The sequence below is a fragment of the Orbicella franksi genome, chromosome 7 (genome assembly GCF_964199315.1).
Source record: "Orbicella franksi chromosome 7, jaOrbFran1.1, whole genome shotgun sequence".
Classification (NCBI taxonomy): Eukaryota; Metazoa; Cnidaria; class Anthozoa; order Scleractinia; family Merulinidae; genus Orbicella; species Orbicella franksi.
The window spans coordinates 16,168,825-16,191,636 of NC_138151.1; the positions used below are offsets into that span (position 1 = coordinate 16,168,825).

General features: G+C 39.8%; 3 protein-coding genes across 3 annotated transcripts in view; all 3 read right to left on the reverse strand.

Annotated features, from left to right (window-relative positions):
- The window catches only part of LOC145492910 (5'-tyrosyl-DNA phosphodiesterase-like), a 2,596-nt gene extending 1,591 nt beyond the window's left edge, over window positions 1–1,005 (reverse strand). Inside the window, exon 1 of the mRNA XM_081472288.1 lies at window positions 1–1,005. This exon is cut by the window's left edge and continues 1,591 nt beyond it. Coding sequence (XP_081328414.1) covers window positions 1–245 — 245 coding nt within the window. The 5' untranslated portion in view covers window positions 246–1,005.
- A 6,067-nt stretch (window positions 1,006–7,072) lies between these two features.
- On the reverse strand, window positions 7,073–11,131 carry LOC145493072 (ectonucleotide pyrophosphatase/phosphodiesterase family member 5-like). The gene has a single exon (XM_081472476.1). It carries the CDS (start codon window positions 8,888–8,890, stop codon window positions 7,319–7,321), a length of 1,572 nt encoding a protein of 523 aa, XP_081328602.1. The 5' UTR covers window positions 8,891–11,131; the 3' UTR covers window positions 7,073–7,318.
- Window positions 11,132–11,194: 63 nt separating this feature from the next.
- Window positions 11,195–12,943, reverse strand: LOC145493073 (melanocortin receptor 4-like). Its single transcript, XM_081472477.1, has one exon. The coding sequence runs from the start codon at window positions 12,372–12,374 to the stop codon at window positions 11,403–11,405; it is 972 nt and encodes a 323-aa protein (XP_081328603.1). The 5' UTR covers window positions 12,375–12,943; the 3' UTR covers window positions 11,195–11,402.
- Between the last annotated feature and the right edge of the window lie 9,869 nt (window positions 12,944–22,812).

Consider the following 22,812-nt stretch of genomic DNA (forward strand, 5'->3'; position numbering starts at 1 on the left):
AATGTCAACAAATCTGGCTTGAGATTTTCCACGATTTTTCCCAAGGCGGCCATTCTCTCTTGCATCTTTTCAGCGGCAAACCAGATGTTAAATGTAAGCATGCTGATTTCTGACCTAGATTGAAGCTTCTCGGCGCTTGAACCTCGGCGAAAAGGAACGCTTAAAAAAGCACGAAAACCGAACACAGCAATGATCAGTATTGAAAGCACGAGCAAAGGGCTACGAGAAAAAGGAGATAAAGACATCACGGATGATATTGTTCAGCTTTGCAACTCCAAATTGTCCAGCATTCTTCTGTAGAGAGTCGTCGTGGCCAAAAACCGTCAGGCATTACCAAGGACACTTCAGGGACTAACTCTACCACAAGGTACATGACTGGTCACGCCATTTTGAACGTCACGCGTAGAAATCATTGCGTGACTGCAACTAACGGCTCTATTCATCGAACGTACTTAATTTCCGTTCTGAATACTTGCTATGTTTGTCTCCAGTTTTCACTGGTATCACTGATAGTTACACTTCAGAAACGCTGTCAAGTTTAGACCACGTCTATAAAAATTACATGAGATTCCATAATATTCTCATGAAAAACCAACAGCGTTTTTGGACGATCCATTTTGTATCACGTGGTTTGGGCAAAAAAGCGGCAATCGCCCTGCAGTTTGCTTGCGGTTAACATGTATTTACTGCTATTTGCTTGCGGTTGGCATTCCGCCCTGCAGTTTTCTCGCGGTTAACTTTAATTTAAAGCTAGGCCGGTGGGTGGGCCTGCCCGGGCCGGGAGGGTGGACCGACTGCATGTGCCTTAATTAACTCCCACGAAGTTCTCGCTAAAAAAAGCCACTCAAGCCAAGCGCATATTTCAGAAAGGGAAAGAGATTTAAAAACTTAGCTTTCAGTTTAAATACTGCACTGACCTAACGGAATGGTGTCTCTCAATCGAAGGTGAAAATTTCTACATCCATTTTGCCGAGGTGTTTAGTTATCGTTACCTGATGCCCTCCCCCCCCCCCCCTCCCCTTCCCTACCTATATGGCTCACAACTGACACGCTGTGTGTGTACATTTGTCTCTTCTTTCAATTCTTTCAATTTCTTTCATGTCAAATGTTAGATATGTAACTTATTAACCGAACGCGAGGTCCGCACGGAGACAATTAAAGCACAGCAGGGCCAGGGCGGTACAGAAAAGAAAGAGTACCAGAACATGCTTTTTCTCATATAAATAAGAGCTGAAACTGAGAGGTAATCTTAATCCCCGGCCGGTCGAATCCTTAAAAAAAATGGACCAGTGATAAAGTACATTGATTGTCTGACTTTTGTTATTAGACTCCTGTGGTGACTTATTCGCGTAATAAACTAGATATTTACTTTGTAAATTTGAGACTTTGTACAGCACATCTGCAGACACCCTGCAGAACGCCTGTAATGAAAATCCATTTGCTTTGTTGAAGCGTTCATTTCTAATTGTTCTTTGAAGATAATAAAAGAATGCGTCAAAGCAAATTAATTACCATCGCAGTCAGGAATGGAAATAGAAATAATGAATATTGAATACTAGTTATTGACTTCATAAAGGAGTGTTGAATATTTAATTTTCAAACACAGGAATATTTAATATCTCTCAAACTTCCTCACAGAAATGTGAAATAAGAGGAACACGCCCGAAAATGAATAATGAATTGCTTGCGAAAACTGGTCAGTGATGTGTAAATGTGACAAGGGACCGCAAAGTAAACGAAAATACTAGCTGTTGGTATCCTGACGAGACCAGACCAGGTCGAAACAGCTGTTCACCGTTGCATTTGGGTTTCAATTTGCACTGTATAACGTCGCTGTCGCATTACGTTCTATACGTGGAATCAGCTTTGCTTAATTGTATGATAAGTAATGCATTATATTATTTGCTTCGACCATCGACCATCGACCGTCAAATTTCGAACTTTTAGGGTCTGAGCAGCCATAATTCAGGAGTACCCGTCGGATCCGCTCCGCAAAATATCCGCTCTGCAGACTAAAGTTGAGCTGGCTGGGAATTTTAACATTAAACAGAATCTTGCTGAGAATTTAGCTTATCGAGAGCTAGCTAGCTGGAAAATTTTTTTGGTGTTCAAATAGCTTACATTGTGGTTTTACTAATCAGTTCTGGCTGGAAATTACATTCCGGATGCGATCACTGACTGAAGTGTGTCACTTGACACTCTCTGACTGCTTGACCTTTTGTTTAAAAACATGCTTACAATATAATGTTAGTTGTTTATTTAAGTTTTATTTACCAGCAAACAATAGAAGTCTGTTCTGCTGTCATTTATAGTGTGAAATTAGATCGTTTTCTTTTCCCTTGACGCTCCTTTATCCCACGTTCAGTTGGATGTTTCACCACCGTTGATCCGGTCGCGGAAAATCATCGTCTGTTCTGCTTTCATGTTCTACCTTGAGACAACTGGTTATCTGGTGATGACGTTTGTTGGTTCGTGCAGTCTTTTCACATTTTTGCCTGAGGCCCGGTGAGACTGCGGTAACCTCGTAATATTTTGTAACTAAAACATTGTTCCCGTATAATTTTGTGTCCAACGGTCGGTTTCAAGCGCGATCAGATTTTGCCGACCAGTTGTTTGAGGGTTTGGCAGCCAGAGAACTCTGAGGACTCCACTCATAAATTCAAAGGTTCAGGTAAGAACTACTTTGGAGTTGAACTAGCTGAATCAGCCTATATATTTAATATTCAGTGATAAAGTTTAAGCAATGTGTGCGGGAAAAGCCGGCGCAGGTTTTCAAACTGTTTTCGCCACTGTATTGTATTTCAAACCCAACGGAAAGTGCAGCTTCAGTGAAGACAGTGAAAGCAAGAAAAGGCCTAATATGTCTCAGAACTTGGAAGGGTTTTCGAAATTGTCAGTGCATTCATCCACAGTGATCCTACTTCCAAGTGTAATTTCAATTCTGTAATTTTAACGACCAGTAAAATCCGATCCCGGTGCGCAGTCGATGATGACCGCTTTTTAACGCGTCGAACTTTAAAACATGAGCTATTGAAACACATTTGCCGCGTCTTGGACAAACTGACGAGATATTGAAATGATTATTTTTTCCCGGTGTAAGAAAGTATTGTTTCCATCGGTTTCTTAACTGAAGTGCGATCGTGTTCTTTATATAACTGAAGGCTGATTACCTATTGCTGCCTTTTGATATCGCCGAAAATTTGCCCTGAAAAAGCTGTTGACCAACACACCTGATTGATCTAGTTCAATGCTAATTGTACTGTACTTTGGGATTTAAAAAGGGAATACAAAGGCTTGCCATGTCAAAGGTGAGAAAAGACCAGAAGGCAATCATGTCATTCCAGATTTCGTTCTTTCGGTATCGATAGCGCCAGGACAATAATGTGTAATTTAATTTCTTATGCGTTCCCATTTGTTAACGCGCGTGTTTTTCGTACGTTCAGTTTCTGTTAGAGAACAAGTTATTTTGCATGCCTACGTTGTTACCGGAAATGGAGACATTTCACCTTATTGTCCTTCTTTTTATGATGGCACAGACAGTGATTTTGTGGTGGAACAATTATCGCGCGGTTCAGTTCATGTAGGTAAGGCAAAGCGCGAAACATGGCACACGAAAAAATACGGGAGGGGCGTGGCACCAGTTCACACCATTCACTGAATTCACGCTTCTGGGTTATAGTTTGATGACGAATTGAGCGGTAAAAAATTATTCCACAATTATTTTTCTTAAACAGTTAAATCCTTGCTTCTTTGACTTGCCCCAGGGAATGTAATTTTCAGCAATGTAACATCAGTTAAAATCTAAGACATTTCATTGAATTCTCTCATGAATGAGCTATTTTTGTGAACATAGTTCTTGATCTAGATCTTACATTGAGGGGCCCGATAGTATCACCAATTTTGTATATTATTATGTGTCCGTGGCTGTATGTGTATTTGGATGCATGTGTGTGTGTGTGTGTGGACGTGGGGAGGACGCCGGTATAAGAGGGATTGTGCAGTATGTTACATTTTCTAAAACATATCATTTTTCAGGTGTAAAATTAATTGCGTGAACTTTAAGAAGCACAGCTAAAGATGCTGCAAACGTTACCCGATGTCATGGACTGGTACCCAAGAAAAGATGAGCAAATTTGTTGATGAAATCACGAGATTAAGTTTGTGAATCTTTTATGCTGATCGTCCAGTGTATATTTATGACATTACATTGATCTGATTGATACATTTTGTTAACGAGTTAACGAGGGTTGATGCTGTTAATAGCAATACTTTTACGATGAACGGCCTTTAACATTCCAACAATGCCGGGGTCTTTGCTGCGAATGTTTGCACTTTACTGTGTGAAACTTTTACGGTGAACGGCCTGTAACATCCCAACAATGCCGGGGTCTTTGCTGCGAATGTTTGCACTTAACTGTGTGAAACTTTTACGGTGAACGGCCTGTAACATCCCAACAATGTCGGGGTCTTTGCTGCGAAACTTTGCACTTAACTGTGTGAAACTTTTACGGTGAACGGCCTGTAACATCCCAATAATGCCGGGGTCTTTGCTGCGAAACTTTGCACTTAACTGTGTGAAACTTTTACGGTGAACGGCCTGTAACATCCCAACAATGCCGGGGTCTTTGCTGCGAATGTTTGCACTTTACTGTGTGAAACTTTTACGGTGAACGGCCTGTAACATCCCAACAATGCCGGGGTCTTTGCTGCGAAACTTTGCACTTAACTGTGTGAAACTTTTACGGTGAACGGCCTGTAACATCCCAACAATGCCGGGGTCTTTGCTGCGAAACTTTGCACTTAACTGTGTGAAACTTTTACGGTGAACGGCCTGTAACATCCCAATAATGCCGGGGTCTTTGCTGCGAAACTTTGCACTTAACTGTGTGAAACTTTTACGGTGAACGGCCTGTAACATCCCAACAATGCCGGGGTCTTTGCTGCGAATGTTTGCACTTTACTGTGTGAAACTTTTACGGTGAACGGCCTGTAACATCCCAACAATGCCGGGGTCTTTGCTGCGAAACTTTGCACTTAACTGTGTGAAACTTTTACGGTGAACGGCCTGTAACATCCCAACAATGCCGGGGTCTTTGCTGCGAAACTTTGCACTTAACTGTGTGAAACTTTTACGGTGAACGGCCTGTAACATCCCAACAATGCCGGGGTCTTTGCTGCGAAACTTTGCACTTAACTGTGTGAAACTTTTACGGTGAACGGCCTGTAACATCCCAACAATGCCGGGGTCTTTGCTGCGAATGTTTGCACTTAACTGTGTTAAACTTTTACGGTGAACGGCCTATAACATTCTAACAATGCCGGGGTCTTTGCTGTGAAACTTTGTACTTAACTGTGTGAAACTTTTACGGTGAACGGCCTATAACATCCCAACAATGCCGGGGTCTTTGCTGCGAATGTTTGCACTTAACTGTGTTAAACTTTTACGGTGAACGGCCTATAACATTCTAACAATGCTGGGGTCTTTGTTGTGAAACTTTGCACTTAACTGTGTGAAACTTTTACGGTGAACGGCTTTAAACATTCCTTCAATGGGTATTTATGAAATTTTTACGGTAAACTACCTCTAGGAATGTGAGTGTCTTTGGTTGTTTAGCTTTCAAGTTAAATTAATTTTGTGAAAGTTGTGTTGACAGTGCTTTGCAGTCTTGGGTAAGGCATGGATCAGTGACATGGACTGAGATGGATCACCAACATTCAAGGTATGTATTATCAAGATTTTTTTTACTCATTTTATGATAAAGATTCTAATGTGGTTTATAAACTTTTATCTCGCAATTCCAGAGTGGGAAGCTCAGAGAAGATAGTTGTCCAAAGAAAAAGAAAAACACGTTTTTCAATGCTTTTGAGGTAGACATGGTGTTACTAATCAGCACTAAACCAGCTCCCTTTGGTTGTTTTAAGGAGCTGGCATAACCCTTTATTTTTCAAAAAAAATCATTAGAAATAATTGTAAACTACTAAATAAAGTGTGTTGCTGTTGTTGAAATTACAATCATTATTGGGCTAGCAATGTAGAAGTAAGGGCGATATGTAGTAGTAAAGGACTTCAATATTATTTTTTGTTCATTTCCCTTACAGCATTATATAAAAGTAATTTTGCAACAAGCATTTCTTTGGTGAAAGCAAGTTTGATCTGAATGTCTAGAAGGATTAGAGGGATCTTACTTTAAACATAAGTGTGAATCGTTTTAGATGTCAGAACGTAAAGTACCAAACTGTCACACGTATGCGGAACCTGGAAGGCATCTGAAGTATCGGAAAACAACGTGCTGGGAGACACCTTGTCCGATCCGCTTAAGACATAAATGGTAAGTTGTATTGTTTTTTAAGGGATAAGATAATCAAAGTGTAGATTTTGCTCATAGCGGCAAAAATAACCACATATTCCTAATTTATCTCTAATAATAGTAAACAGACAATAGGCTGTTGAATAAAGGTCCTAAACAATGCGTTTGTTTTTAATCTAGGTCAAAACGCTGGCCAGAACATTTTTTCGCCTATAATTGCCTTGCTGGCATTTAAAATGTTACCCTTTACTGCTGGCTGGCTGCTTGGCTAATTGCCATTTTTCTAGCTCGGTATTCAAAATTTTCATTATGTCTGGCTGGGAGTTTATGAAATAAAGTCGATCTTGCTAGCAGTGAAGAGCGGATATTTTTTTCCCAGGAAAGTTGCTTATTAATGGTAATTGACGTGGGAGCACAGAATCAGTGCTTGGGAAGTCACATATTAAATTTCCAGTTAAAGTGTCGTTGGGTACTCCTGATAATTAAACTTTAACAAAACAACTAGTTATAGTTTATATTATTGTCTCTGGTAAGATGACATGTCTAAAAATATGTCAAACGAGGCCAGTTATATTAGTATGATAAGTATAATTTTAAATTGCTTTCTGTATTTTTTCTAGAAAAACCATCAAATGCTAAATTTGTCCAATATTTCGCTGTCCTTTGTCAATCATGCCACGTAAACCAATCAGAATGGTCTCTTCTTAAACCGTTTTTACACGTGAATAACCATAAGTTTGCAACTTTAATTTTTTTTTTCAATCTTTCCGAAACATGCAAAACAGGTGCAAGCCGTTCTCTCAGATACTTTAAGAGATTTATCGACTGTAAAATTAAAATACTTCCTTTAGCTCAAAGGGAACCTTTTTTCGTTCGCAACACAGTTGGATCTTTAACTCTCAAATGCTACCTTCCCTAAAGCTTTTAAGCCAGTCATTAAAAGAACGAATACGAAACGAAACGGTGTAGTTTTAAAACTGATCCTGGAGGGCGTGTTCGTCGCCGCAGATTTAAACTTGAATCTCTTGACCTCGCAAGGCTACCGTTTCATCGTTATTTTCGACCGGTTCCTCTTGATTCGCTGCCAAGTCATCTGCATGATCGACATTTACCGTGTTGGCGGCAGTTTCGTCCTCCTCCTCATTCTGCCAGGTGAGCTTTTTCGGTCGGTTTTGGCGTTTGCACCATTGAATTATTAACAAGATTGAAGCAACGAGACTCACAAGGCCTGCGAAGCCCAAAATTACAAAACCAGCGATTTTCACGATTTTATTTCCAGACCGTTGTTTCTCTGTTGTGCGTTCGGTGGGCGCATTAGTGGAATCCGTTTTGTCTTTGAAAAGCCCTTTCACGCGAGCCAATGAGCCGTTATTTGGCGCAGGCTCGATTCCAAGTATGTGACAAATCAAAGGGTAGATGTCTATGATCTCAAACGGCTGGGTGGTAAAGTTCTGTTTGAATGCGGGTCCGCGAGCAATAAAGAAGGGGTACATGTCTTTAATCGTGGTGCTGTATCCATGTTCCCCTCGTATTATGCCGTACGAATAATTTCCTTGTGGCAGTTTCGAACTGCGGCCATACCAACCCTCCTTAAGTAAGCCGACAATTGAACCGATTCTTCTGTTGTACTTGAAATGTAGGTCATCCGGAACATCTTCCTTTTTGTACACTTCGAAGAGCTTGGTTTTTGTCGCTGCTTCCTTGAGGCTGTCGTACACGTAGCTCTCTTTTCCTGGGTGCGGCTGGATGGTGAAAAACGCCTTATTCCCCGAGAAGACTTCATAGGTGCTTGCGTTCACGATGTCATCAAAGTTGATGAAGTTACTTGTATTGTATGCAGTCATTCCATGATCCGAAGTGACTATAACATTGACTTCATCTAACAAGTCGACCTGTCGAAGCTGATCTAAGAGATAACCAGTGATATTTTTATCAAAGTGTTTGATAGCAGCCTCAATTTCAGGCGAGTCCGGACCGTACTCACGACCAATTGTGTCAGGCTGCAAGAAGTAAATTGCTACGAAGGTTGGAGGTTTGTCTGTGGTTAGCCATTTTATAACTGTGTCAATTCTCTCCTTAACTGGCATGCGGTTTGCTTTGGAAGCAAATGGCTTGGAATACTCCGTTCCGTTTGTACTGAAGCTTGGAAAGTAGCCTCGAATAGCGACATCGAAGCCTGGCCAGAAACTTGTACCGCTTTTGAAACCATGCTTTTGATTTGTGACCCAAATTGGCTCACCGTCATCCCACCATCTTGTTTCGTTATTGTTGCTGTTAAACACAGCTCGGTATACAGGATCAAACATTTCGTTTGCAATAATCCCGTGACTCTCTGGGTATAGCCCGGTGACAATGGTGTACAGATTCGGCATCGTAACCGTTGGAAACACATTCTTTACATAGGGCGCGTGAACTCCAGTTTTCGCTATGAAATCTAAGTTCGGCGTGTTCGCTTTGCCCATGTAATCCCAGCGAAATCCGTCCAGGCAAATCAAAATAACAGTTGAATTGCTTGCTGCTGAAACATACTCGACGCAAGCAAGAAAGGCGATGAGCGCAAATCGCAGCTCTCGGGCGAACATCTTGCAACGGTAACTGCAAAACCCTCCCAAAGCGAGCCCACATATATAAACATTTGCTCATTAATTCACCTAGCAGGAAAATCACGACGCCAAACGTCAAATTTACATATTTTAGCTGATATTAGTTGCGGTCGAAGAATTTGTTAAAGCAGTATGACAGATAAACAAAGCTGCATGCATGCAAATCAAGGTGCATGAATGAAATCAATCAGTCATTTAATGACCCGTTTAGGGGAGTGACACGGATCTGGAAGTCAAAATTGACAGGTACGAAACAATTGACCTTGTTGAAGTCGAAAAACCTGAGGTATGAGCATTTATTACCGAACTTTGATATCTTCTCTTGGATTTTGTTTATGAGTCTTTTGAAATCACAGAAACCTTGAGACAGCGGGGGTTCTGGGTGCAACCGCCGAGCTTGAAAGAAGCAACATTACAAGCTCGTTCCCGGGCTTTTCCCGTGAATTTGGAAGAGAAATTTTCAAAGGCCTGGGAAAGAGGTTTTCTTGTCTCGTTCCCATTCGTTCGTCGGGCACTCGTTCCCTGTTGCTCAAATGCGCTCTTTCTCTCGTTTGTAGCCTTCATTATATGAAAATGCATGAAAAACGTAACTTCCTCTGTTATTTCAACTTAGGAGAGAAAACATTTGCAGGCTCTAGAGCCGGGCACATTTTCCCAAATTCAGGCCGTAGATTACTCGTTCTGTTTTGAACAAAATGAATCTAGACACATAAATGTCCCCCTTATTTATAGTGCTCGCCATTACAAAGGGTCATAGTTTGATCTATTTCAGGGATCCTCAGCAGATGTGTTTCGCAAAGCTGAGCATGAAATATTGTAAGTAAATTAAACTGGAGCAATAAGCTAATCCGTGCAGAGAGAATGAAGGGTATTAAATAGGGGAATAATCTCATATCAGCCTTTATCTCAAGGTAATCACTCTAAACTCGTTTTTAGATATCATTGGTAACCAGTCCTCCCACAAATAAAATTCAGGATCACCTGCGTTACGTTGATGTTATCGCGGAGGCTGCTTACAAAGCCTGTTGGGCTGTCCACGCGGGTAGAATTTACATCACAGGATTGATTACTTCTGATTCCCCAGGGACTTCTCAAGGCGGGAGTGATCTAAACAAATTGAGAAGGATTGACTTTAGGAATAAGGCCATCATGGAGTATTTACTGTCTTTCTCTTCATCAATATCCGGTCGTTTCGTTTCCCTTCCCCCCCGGTCGTTTCGCCCCCAAGTCTATTAGCCCCTAGCCGGTTAGCTCCCAGCCAGAAGTCGATTAGCCCCCAACCAGAAGTCGAAAACACTGTCGATTTTATTAAGCGTGAACGGAAGATAATCGACTTCTGGTTTAGGACTAACCAGCTAGGGGCTAATCGGCTTGGGGGCTGAACGACCGGTAGGGTTAACGGTCGTTACCAGTAACCCACAGAACCCCTTCCACTCTACGCCGAAGAAATTTGAAAACGGTGCCTTCACTCTGAAAACGTATCAAATGTTTTCCGTTCAGACTACGCCGAAGACATTTGAAAACGCAACAAACACCGGTCATTTTGGATTTGTGTTTGAGGAAAACTCAGACAGGGAAATCACGTGATCATTATGATGTCATCATTTTCGAAAAGTTCCGTTTTCAAGATGTTTTCCGTCCACACTACTTAAATGCAAAGCGGGCGTTTTCTATTTGTTCCGGTTTAAAGAACGTTTTCGAAAAGTTCCGTTTTCAAGATGTTTTCTGTCCTCACAATACTAAAATGCAAAGCGGCGTTTTCTATTTGTTCCGGTTTAAAGAGCGTTTTCGAAAAGGTCCGTTTTCGTGACGGATTATAGTGTGGACGGTAGGCCCAACCATCGCGGAAATAATGCTATGTTTTCAAATTTCTCCGACGTAGTGTGGACAGGTCCATAGTTTAGAATGGAAACAGTAGATATGAGGTATACTATACAGGTGTAAAATGGTGTTTCATGCTAAATAAGAATATATTTTAGTTTGTACAACATTTCACAATCTGAATTTCGCTACCATCTACGATGTTCTGGTATTACCTGTTTTAATTTATTATATTGCGTACGGAACTTTCTAACTTACTTGTTAACATCGAGTATCCAAATTAAGAATTAGTTTGGACAGTTTTCAAAATTAGCAAATAATCGCATATCTTGTGTGCCTTTCTACAGGAGTTTGAACGACTGTAATAAATTCTTAATTAAGAATAGTATTCTATAAAAACGACTGTTAATTCTGTTAATTCTCTAACGATTTTAATGTAGTATTTAATATTCATATTCCGTTTTGGCCCCGCACGGCCGGTTTGCGGGTAAATGCAAGTACAAAGAAAATCTGAACTGACTTTCAATTTAGCCGTTAAGTTAAAAATACTAAAATATTTACTGCAACTGCAGCCTTAAAATGACAACGTGATACATCAGTTTGGTTTCAAGCAAGATTCACCGACTAACAGTAGAAATAAAAAAAGGAAAAATTGATTAATTGAGAAAAATCACATATCTACGGTATAACTGTCGCAGCGTGAATAAACCGCCAGTGGAACACTGTTGTTCCGGCCTCCATCGCTGTTCAGTGTAGCGTTATTTCCTTGTGACTTGGAAAACATGCTTCGCATTATGTTCATGACAGCGCGTCGAATGTTTCTCATCTTCCAACAGTAAACTAAAGGATTTAAAGACGAATTAAGAAACAACAGAGTCCAAGAAAAGTAGTAAAATCTAATGGTATATGCATTGTGCAGCAACAAAATAGTAAGAAGTAACCTACAATACTCTGGAAGATAACAAATTAAAAATACAAGATAAATGTAAAATGTACCGACGGCAGATTTTCTCTGCCTCGCGGCATTTACTCGTTCCCCATTCCGTTCTTCCTGCTGAGGTACTTGCAAACCATTAATTTCTTTTGAGTGTCGTCGCACAGTGATATATATTTTGCAATATATAATTGCTGTACAAATAACACAAAGACCCATCGTGACGGCTAAAACTACACTGGTTATCTCGTTGATTGGGATTGAACGGAACGTCAGTATAGATGAAAGAATTGCACTGAACACCCATATTGAGATCACCACTGTAACAACACGCTTGTGAGTCACAAGTGCCTGGTATCTGAGATGAAGCTGAATCGCTAAGAGCCTGTCTACACTTATGGCCACAACGCCAAAGAATGAGGTCCAACTAAATATTTGTGTGAAGAAGGAATACAAAGGGCCAGTGAAACTAGGGAGGAGCGTGTTTTTTAACAGCATGACCATAATTCCGATGTTAAAAGGTTGAGCCACTAATCCAACAGCAAGATCAGAAACAGCCAGACTTAGAAGCAGTGCTTTCAGAGGCTTTGGCAGCGATAAAGTTTTTCTCATGGCGTGGATCGCTAAAATGTTCAACATGATGGCGGTGCAGGAAGACAAGGCGTTGATCACACAGTTAACAACGTACGTTGAATAGAATTCTGCCATTGCATAACCTGAAATTAATACAAGAATTGACTGAGCAATGTTGAGCCTGACCGTAAATTGTCGCGCAAGTTAGTCTTCAGTCGCGGACGAGACGGTTTAAGATCTTTAAGGGTTTAAAGCTGCTTAAATTGACCACTTTCTTTTTTGGGCCGATAAAAATGGTAAAAAAAAAATTGCCACCTGTTTTCTTGTCAAGAAAACAAAGGTCAAAAACAGATGCGGTTTTTCTATACTATTCTTTATTCAATAATTTCACTCAAGAGACATTTCTCTTGTTTCACTATGAAGAGATCAGGGGGGACCATTTGAATTTCAAGGGGGAGGGACTGGGTGACTTTGAAAAGAAATACCCTGCACGCATATTTTTTTACCGAACAAATATTCGTACACACGAACACAGCGGAAAAAACCATTCACTCACCTCCATTGAGCGGAAAAAACCATGTTACACGGAGAAAAAAATATCATGCATTTTCACGGCTCAAGTTAAAAAATCCTAGTGCGTGAGAAGGATTCAAAAAGTCATGCCTATACCAAATCACCCAACCCCTCCCCCACAAAAGTCAAACGGTTCGCCCCTTATGCAAATTTCTTTTAATATTATTGCTTTGATAATTTAATTTTCGGTTTTATCCACCTGGCTATCTACCTTTAGACAAAGCTGTACTTCACTTTGTTAGGAAAAATATCGTTGTTTTGCAAAAAATGAAAATTAGGTTGAACTTCTAAGCTGCTATTTGCATAACAAAAAAGTCCCGATTCGAATTCTCGGTCAGGCTTTTCGGAACATCGCAATGGGAAGCCAAAAATTATATTTAAAACAAGCTCAACTTTGGTTATATCTATTAATTTAATAGAATGGCCGGAAATAATTCAATGTCAGTTTTACAACAAAACGAATGGTACACGAGGCATTCTAATGAACAGCAGATGGCTGTGAAACGTTTTTTAAATTAGCTGCTCAGCTGTCACTGCAGTTAAACCCGAAAAACGAGTTTACGACCGCGTTTACACCGGCATTGTAATATCGATAAGCTTCTACTTGCTTCTTAAATTATAAACTTTATCATCCTCCTTTGAAAATAAAACCACCGCCATAATCAGGCAAACGTTGGAGCCATTTACAAGGACAACAAGATATTAAGTTTTGTGACGCGTGTCTAAACACTTAGGCTTGCCTTTTATTTGAACTATAGCATTTATCTTTAAAGCCATTAGCGAGCTATAAAAAGCCTGTTAAAGTGGTTCCCTATAGTTTTACGATCGCACAAGCGCTGAGGAATTAATCTGCGGGCGCTCAAAGGAAAACGTCAGTGTTTTTCGATATTTTATTACGTCAACAAGGGATCTTTCTAATTCTAAATGTCTTACACCGTTGGTTAACCAAGAAGTCAATAGCTCTGGGTTGGCTGTTGGACAGGAGCTCTCTTCTTTCGTCGGTTTTGAGCAGCCCGTGAGAAAGAAAACTTCTAGTGGGCGCCATTTTGGATTTTCCCTCACTCCTGTCGCCAAGGTTCAGCTTGTCAGGCTTACAAGATCTGTTCTTCTTGCAAGTTTACTGCTTCAGTGCAATGATATCTCCGTGAATCCTGGACCTTCCACTAAAATAACCTGTCCTCGGTGTCTCAAGACGGTCAGAAGAAATCAGGCTTTTGGATTTTGCGTTTTATGCAAATCGCGCTTCCATTTAAAATGCCTGGATGCGAACTTTGAATCTGGCTCGACTTGTCATTTCTGCTCAGTTCCATCTTCTGCTGAGCAACAGTTCGATGACAGTCTAAACGATAGCTTTGTTGTACCAGCAACATCTGATGCTACCCTAAAGTTGCGTGGTCTTAAGTTCATCCATCAAAACATCAGAAGCTTGAGGAAGAAGTTAAATGAACTTCGTGTTTTCATAACGCAAAGTCCACGAATTCACATCATAGCTTTAACTGAGACATGGCTCAACAGTAACATTTCGGATGCAGAAGTGTCATTGCCTGGCTTTACACTTTTTAGAAGAGATAGATTGGTGAGGAAAGGAGGCGGTGTAGCAGTGTTTGTCAGTGAGTCAATTAATGCTGTGCGCCGATCTGACCTCGAGATTGATGAATCTGTTTGGATTGAGATTTTTCTGCCTAAATCAAAAAGCATACTGTTTGGAACATTTTATCGGCCACCTTCAGAGTCAGATAGCCAGCCTGACGAAGATTATTTGGCTCGCTTTTACAACAGCCTGGACTCTGCCGCGGCTGAGGGAAAAGAAATTATTGTAAACGGGGACTTCAACTGTGATTATTTGCCTAAGAAACCAAGCTCTGAAACCAAAAAGTTGAAAGAGATTTTTAAAACCTTTGGTTTAACACAGTTGATTAATGAACCAACACGGTCTACGTCAACCACCGCTACACTTATTGACCTGTTTGCCACCACAAATCCACGAAACATTTCTCGAGCCGTAGTTGCTGAATCCTGTCTGAGTGATCATGATATGCTAATTTCAGTTCGAAAGATAAATAACTTCAAAGAACAACCTCGTGTGATAAAGTGCAGGAATTATGCTAAATACGATCCAACTAATTTCTGCAGTGATTTGAAGAAAATCCCCTGGGATGATGTGTTGAGTTCGACTAACGTCGAAGAAGCCTGGTCTTTGTGGAAATGCAACTTTACGGCTGAATGTGACAAACATGCTCCACTAATCGACAAAAAAGTTAGAGGACGTAATTGTCCATGGCTTACACTGGAAATCAAACAGATGATGAGAGCTCGGGATGCCAGTCTCAAGAAATATCGTAGATCAAAATTAGACACCGATTTGGCCGCATATCGATTACTCCGAAACAAAGTCAGTGCAAGGATTAAACGTGCTAAGGAAAGCTATAGTAGATCACTACTTGAAGAGAACAGCGGCGATTCTGAATCTTTCTGGAGGTCTGTGAAGAAAATAATGCCGGACACGAAACAGAAATCTATTCCGACCTGTATCAAGGCAGAGGGCAAGATTGTTACTGATAAACAAAGCATTTCAGAATTGTTTAACACTTACTTTACTTCTGTTGTGAACAAGTTATTTGAATCATGCCGGTATGCAAGACCAGTTTTTAATTCTACAACCGAGGAGCTGTTTACAAAGAATCATTTTGAGTTCACAGCAGTGGGTAAACCGTTTGTGCTTAAGCAACTTAAATGCCTAAAACTCAAGAAAGCTACAGGTCTAGATGGTTTACCTGCTAGACTTTTAAAGGACAGCGCAGTTGTGATAGCTGACTGTGTAAGACATTTGATAAATCTTTCTATTGAAACTGGTGCAGTCCCGTCTGAATGGAAGCAAGCAAAGGTTGTACCCTTGTTCAAATCTGGAAACAAAGATGATCTGGACAATTACAGGCCTATATCAATTTTACCGATCTTGTCGAAAATTCTGGAGAAAGCTGTCTTCCATCAGCTACATAGCTACCTATCAGAAAACTCTCTTCTCTCGCCTTATCAATCGGGGTTTCGCGCAAATCATTCAACTCAGTTGGCCGTTACCTTCCTTACAGATAAAATTCGTGGTCATATGGACAAAGGGCTATTGACGGGGGCAGTGTTTATTGACCTGAAAAAGGCTTTCGATACTGTTCCTCATGACGGTCTTTTAAACAAGTTGTACAGATATGGAATTCAAGACCAGCCTCTCTCGTGGTTTGAGAGCTATCTCACTAACAGGACTCAGAGAGTGTCCATTGAAAATCACCTTTCTTCTGCCGCCAACATCAGTAGCGGAGTACCTCAAGGTTCCGTGTTAGGGCCTCTCTTGTTTATTCTTTACATAAACGATCTTCCTTTGGCCGTTGGTCTGTCTAGTGTTATGTTATATGCCGACGACACCGTTATTTTTACTGCTGCTTCAAACATTGACCAACTACAGCTGAACTTAAGCCTTGATCTCAATAACGTCTCTAACTGGTTAACAGCAAACGGTCTTTTCCTCAACCTAAAGAAAACTGAGTATGTTTTATTTGGAACTCGGCAAAGGCTAGTCAGATCTGAATCTCATAGTCCGCTTTGCATGGAAGGAAAGGAAGTCAACCAAGTAAAGTCGTTCAAGTACCTAGGAGTCTTGCTAGACGAGTGTTTATCTTTCAACGATCACATAAGCTATTTAAGGTCAAAAGTTGCTAGCAGACTTGGCCTCCTGTCACGATTACGAGGTTGTTTAACCACGGAAGCAGCAAATAAGATCTATTTGTCCACGGTGCTACCGATATTAAGCTATTGTGATACGTGCTTTTGCCCTCTGGGAAGCACTAACAGAAAGACTCTTGAACGCCTGCAACGACGAGCTGCGAAAATCGTATACGGTTTTAAACCTGACATAGCCACGGAAACAATACTCGAGAACCTACGCTGGCCCTCTCTTACAAAAACCATGGAAAAGCACTGTGCACTGTTAGTTAACAAGTGCTTGGTCGGAGAAGTTCCTCTATACTTTAAAGACTATTTCCTGTTACGCTGCCAGAGCGACAACCAACATGTTTTTAACAGATGCACTAGATCGTCAATCACTGACATTATACTTCCTAAATTTCATTTAGATGTCGCTAAAAAGTCTTTTTATTATCATGGTGCATGCACATTTAATAGCCTTCCAACGAACATAAAGATTTTACCACCTAAGGAACGTTTCAAGGCTATCTCCGATTTTTTTTCTTAGGTTATTTTTTAGAACATTTTCAATTCTATATCCAATTTTTATGAGAACGCTATTACCTTTTTAAGCTTTTAAATTTTTTAAACATTTCAGCGTATCTTTTAAAGTAGTTAGTTTTTTTATAGATATATATTATTTATACATGCTCTTTTTATTTTACGTTATACAGGGCCCCCGTTGATACCAGTCCTGCGACTGAAGGGGTCACCCTGTTTAAATATTGATTATTATTATTATTATTATTAACATGAGCACAAAAAGCAAAACTGACAGTGAATTTTCTCGCGTTTCCTTCGGTGAAATTCCGTAAAATTTGGTAGATTGGTAGACAATATTTTACTTTAGTCGGAGCTCGTTTTTCAGGGAAATGTATAAGACCAGATTTTTTGCAGCGGTAAAAGACATAAATTTGAAAATATCGAAAAAACTGCCTTTACAAACCCTACTTTTTTCGTGTTTAAGATTCGTATCCCGCTGGAAGCGATGTGATTTTAAAAATTTTGGAAGATTTCACCGAAGGAAATTCATGAAAATCACAAATAAAGCCGTAAAAACAGTAAAAAATACTTTTGTTTGGGCATTAATAATTTAAGACTAAATCCCAAAATTTTGACAGAGATGATAGCAAAACACATTTAATCATTGCTTATTACATGTAATAAGTTTGAGAGGACTAAGTGTGAAAGCGAATGCAAAAACAGCATTCAAAACGATAACACTTGCGCGCGCAACGCCATAAATGATTACCCTATGGAGCCACCTTAAGTGGCGATTGATTGCACGCAAAGGCCGCTTCATGCACCGGAGCGAAAAATAACCCATCATCATAGAGGCCACATTATATTTGTCATTTTTTCTTCTAGTAATTCTATTATACATTTTTCAATATGTGTCTCTTCTTTCTTATACAGTTCTTTTTATTTTTCTTCTCCAAATTTCTGCAGCTGCTTGCATATGTTTTACACAGTTAATTGTATGTAAATATTTTAAGGTAGCCTACTGATAAAAAGGCCTCATACATTATCTCCATGGCAGATGTCTGACCTAATTCTTGCGTTTTGCTTTACGGCCTATATTGTACTGCAACTTCTAGGCTTAGATTCCGTGAACCCTTATTATTATTATTATTATTATTAGTGAAATGGGTTTCTATAGACTTTCTTGCTTTATCAAACAACAAACAAATGTTAATACGCGAATCTTTGCTGATATCATTGTTTACATTTTTCCTCATTAACATACGACTTTGTGCAGAGAAGGCATCACGCTAGGTACGAATATGGGAGGCGCGGTGGCCTCATGGTTAGTGCCCTCGTCTCCGGATCGAGCGGTCCGGGTTCGAGCCCTGGCCGGGGACATTGTGTTGTGTTCTTGGGCAAGACACTTTACTCTCACAGTGCCTCTCTCCACCCAGGTGTATAAATGGGTACCGGCGAACTTAATGCTGGGGGTAACCCTGCGATGGACTAGCATCCCATCCAGGGGAGAGTAGAAATACTCCTAGTCGCTTCATGCTGCAGAAACCAGGATAAGCTCCGGCCTGATGGGCCACTTGGCTCGTATGCAGACTTTACCTATTTTTAAAAAGAGCATGTAAAACGTAATAACTGGTGAATTTTTTAATATTCGAGGAGAAATTGTCTTTCAAAACCTGCAAAATTTCGGGATGGCAAAGCACTAACAAGCTCAAACATTAACAGTCCGGAATATCCCGATAAATTAGGACATCTGTGATGTCACGAAACTCACGTTTCAACCAATGAGAATGCGTGTTTTGATTGGAGTGTTGTGTTGCACAACAAACCAAGAGATTCAAGATGGCGGACAAGGAGAGTCGCGAATACTTTCCAATGCCATGAATGCGGGCCTTCAGGAGGTATATATTTATCTCGAATTGAGTTAAATACTGTCCAAATTATAAAATAAAAGGAAAGTTTGTGTTCGCGTTCCATGTCACAGACAATTCTTCCCAGATAACGATTATCCTCGGACCGAAGGAAGCACCACAGAACGTAATGCGGGCCACGTTTGACGAGCTGCTGTTATCATTCTTTGGAAAGAGACCGTGCAATCGGTAAGCATCTGTACTCTGCCTTTTTCTAAGCACAGAAATGATCGATATGAGAATTGAGGCTTTCCTCCTATCTAGGGATTATCGGGCCGAAATCGACAGCACGCGCATGTTCTTAAATGCCAGCAAAGATAAATTGTAGATGTCCAAAATGTTATACGTTTTGGCTAAATCGAGGAAATGAAATCATCATTAAAACAGAATTTTCAATAACGCATACGAGTGAGAAATTCTTGTTCTTTTATACAAAATAAACTAAGCTAGAAATATGTATCCAAAATTTTAGTGTTGTCAAAAGCGGGGATAGTCAAAAATTCTGTTAATATATTCTTTGTAAATCAGAAATTTCTCCATTTTGGTATTTATTTCAAATATTTCTTGTATCTATTTGTTACTGTGCTAAAAGATATCATGTCTGATTTCCACATTTAAATTATGAAAACTTACATATAATTGCTGACTTTCACAAGTTATTTACCCAAAAATATCAAAATATAATTCCTGGACAGGTTGACAAGGGAGCATTCACAATCCATCCACATGTCCCAAGGTTTTATTATATATTTATTTAAAGTATACAAAACAAATTCAGTCTTGAAAGTGAAATCCATTTTATTTTATTCACTCTTTAGGTACTCTCAACCTTGAATTTGCCTCTTAGCAGAATGCAGGGCCTGAAACAAATCACAAGCACGTAGAAGATTATTACATTGCTTACAGATTTCAATATTATTACAAATGTATTTTTCGTTTTAATATATGAATTTATTTTGAATGTAGTTACCACATTAGTCTCACTAAATAAGAGATTGCCCTCAAGTGGTCTGATAACTCTTATGTTTTCTATTTTTTATTACATATTCTTAACCAAACTGATATGTTTCCTGTTCACAACCAATTAATGTTTTGCATTGGTTTCACAATTATTAGTAATGTTCAACACTCGACACTACATTCTAAACTCTCGTACCTTTTTAGTCTTTGCCTTCATAAAAATTATTTTGCAAAAACATTACTTTCTGGTACATTCAAGCTTCATGGGGAGGTGAAAAGAATCATCATCTACCATGAACAGCTGCAGTGTGTATAGTTTTTAAAAAATGCCAAAAAAAAAGAGTGCAATGCACCCTAAAAACCTTACCTTACATGTTTGCATGGCCCTCAACATCTGGTAAATGAGCACAAACAATCTCTCTACCCTTTGTGGCATTCCTTGGGATACTGATAGCATCCATTTACAGGGAACCACTGCAGTACCCCTGGCCTGTCTGTTTCGCTGCCACTTCTGTGCTATAGGTGGTTTTCAACAGGCTGCTGGCTCTACAGTGATAAAACTGGGGTGCACATTCGGAGAATCCACCAAAACAGAGACCTCCCAGATTTGTTTAATTTCGTCCGCGTACTTAGCGACGTCTTATTTCCTCTCTTTTCCCTTTGTTTTTTCCCCAAAAATTCGGCAAAGTGCCTCGAGCAGTCGAGTATGTTCTTCCATGTACTTAAGAGAGAGAAATTGAAAACAACTGTCATAAAAATGAAGGAACGATGCATTACTCAAGCCTTATAACAACAGCGGTTCAGGTACGCTTGTAACGCCTCAAATTCAAAGAGAGTTTACAAAATATCGACGTTGTTTACAACCGTGTAATTTGGCATGATGAAACTTTAACAACACTAGAACCAGTAAAAAATATACACAGCCCAATGAAAAATACGTGAATACTAGAAAATAACGCGTACACTTTACTAACCTTAATATTTGGCCACAAAATCGCGTCTACATCGTCGCTTGACACCAAAAAACTCAATGATTAGAAGACAGTCAACGTTCTTCCACTACCAAAATGGCCGCTTATTCTCCTTCTCAACATTTGGTCGGAAAAAGTCCTGGATAATGCTGGCCAGACTCTATGCGAGACTGGAAACAACATATTTTCCCTGCTAACAATAGCTTCATGACGTCATGACTGTCCCAATTTATCGGGATATTCCGGACTGATTAATTCTCGTAAAGTTTTGAGTTTTTAAACCCGCGTCGCACAAAAAGTATTCAGTACATCGCGCTCAAATTCCTTGGGACCGTTAATCGTGCTGTGCCCTTTCAATATTCAGAACTAATGTTTTTGAAGCTCAATCAACAACTGTATCGCTTATGCTAATGAGGCAAATATTGTAAACAGAGACTCTCCTATTAAGGCAACCCCGCTGCTCCTTCAAAATTGAAATAATAATTTAAGAAAATGAATTCTGGTAGTTGTAGTCAAATATATATATCGTGCAAGTCTGCTACTACAATAAACGGCACGCAATGCATGCAGAAGCGATGACGTTTAAAAAATGTTCCTAGAAGATTGGAACACAAGCAGACAAACTGATTCTTAAATTTTTAGGGGTTTCATTAAGAGTAGACCATTGGTGGCTCATTCAAGTAGTTCATGTACCAGGTCCATCTTGTTAGTCCATGTGCCAGGGGTCTGCGAAATGTACCAACCCAAAAGAAAGATTTTAAATAACTAAAATAAAAAGCACTCCGCTGATAAGTTCCTCTCTCTGAAATCAACACCTTATTATCTTTAAAGATATTTGCAAAGCTAATTACCTCACCGGAAATTAATTTGTTGCTTTAACCATTTACTTGTCCAAGAGAAAATCATTTTCTCTTGACTTGTCATATCGCGTGTACGACCCGCTTGTCTATCTAAAACTGTATGTATCGAAGATATGTTATTATGAGTTTGCCCGTGAGCGCAAATTTATCTGACACTGTATAGACCAAAATCCACCCCCAAATCTTCGTTTAAAAGCTGAAATTAAAAGCACTCCGCTGATCCTACAAACAGCAAAGGCAAGCTGCAAAGTACAAGTTTCTCCCTCTGAAATCGACACCTTATTAACCGCTAATTACCTCACCTAAAATTAATTTGTTGTTTAAACCGTATATTTGTCATGAATGAACATTCGTATTGTCTTTACCCTGACAAAACGATTATCGATTGTTTAATCACAACCACTCTTTCGTTGACAGAAAATATAAAACGGCACATTTCCAAAACTTCATAAAAAACTGAACACTGCAAATGAATCGTACCCTGACTTCATTATCTCTACTGTAAACAGTATATTTCAGTGCTCATACAATGCTCATACAGTGCTCTCACAGTGCTCATTCAATTCAGACAATGCTCATTCAATTCACTTCAAGACTGGCAAAAGTACAACTGCGCTGCCAATATCCGTAAATTTTATGTAGACCCTTCAGCCATCGTGTGTGCGACTTGCTTGTCTATCTAAATTTGTATGTATGGACGATAAGTTCGATATCACAAATAGGACACCCACGTGATCACACTCCAATAGGCCATATTCGTAATCTCTTTGGACTGGAACTACAACTGCAGCTTGCAATGGAGGCTCATGCAGGGGATCGGGAATATTAAAAGAGATTTAATTTCATTTGCATTTGAAAATACTGCCTGCATTAGCCTCAGTTTCAGGCTAGTTCCAGTCCAATACCGGGTATACGAATATGGTCTATTACGAAACAGATAGGCACGCAGAAAACCAACCACAACATAATCGAGAATTTTGTTACAGATGCGATTAAATATTTTAATATACAGAGACAGTAGCCCATCATGGGCTCCTAACAGAAACAGCTAGAAATGTCTTGTATGTATCGGTTAAATCTGTCT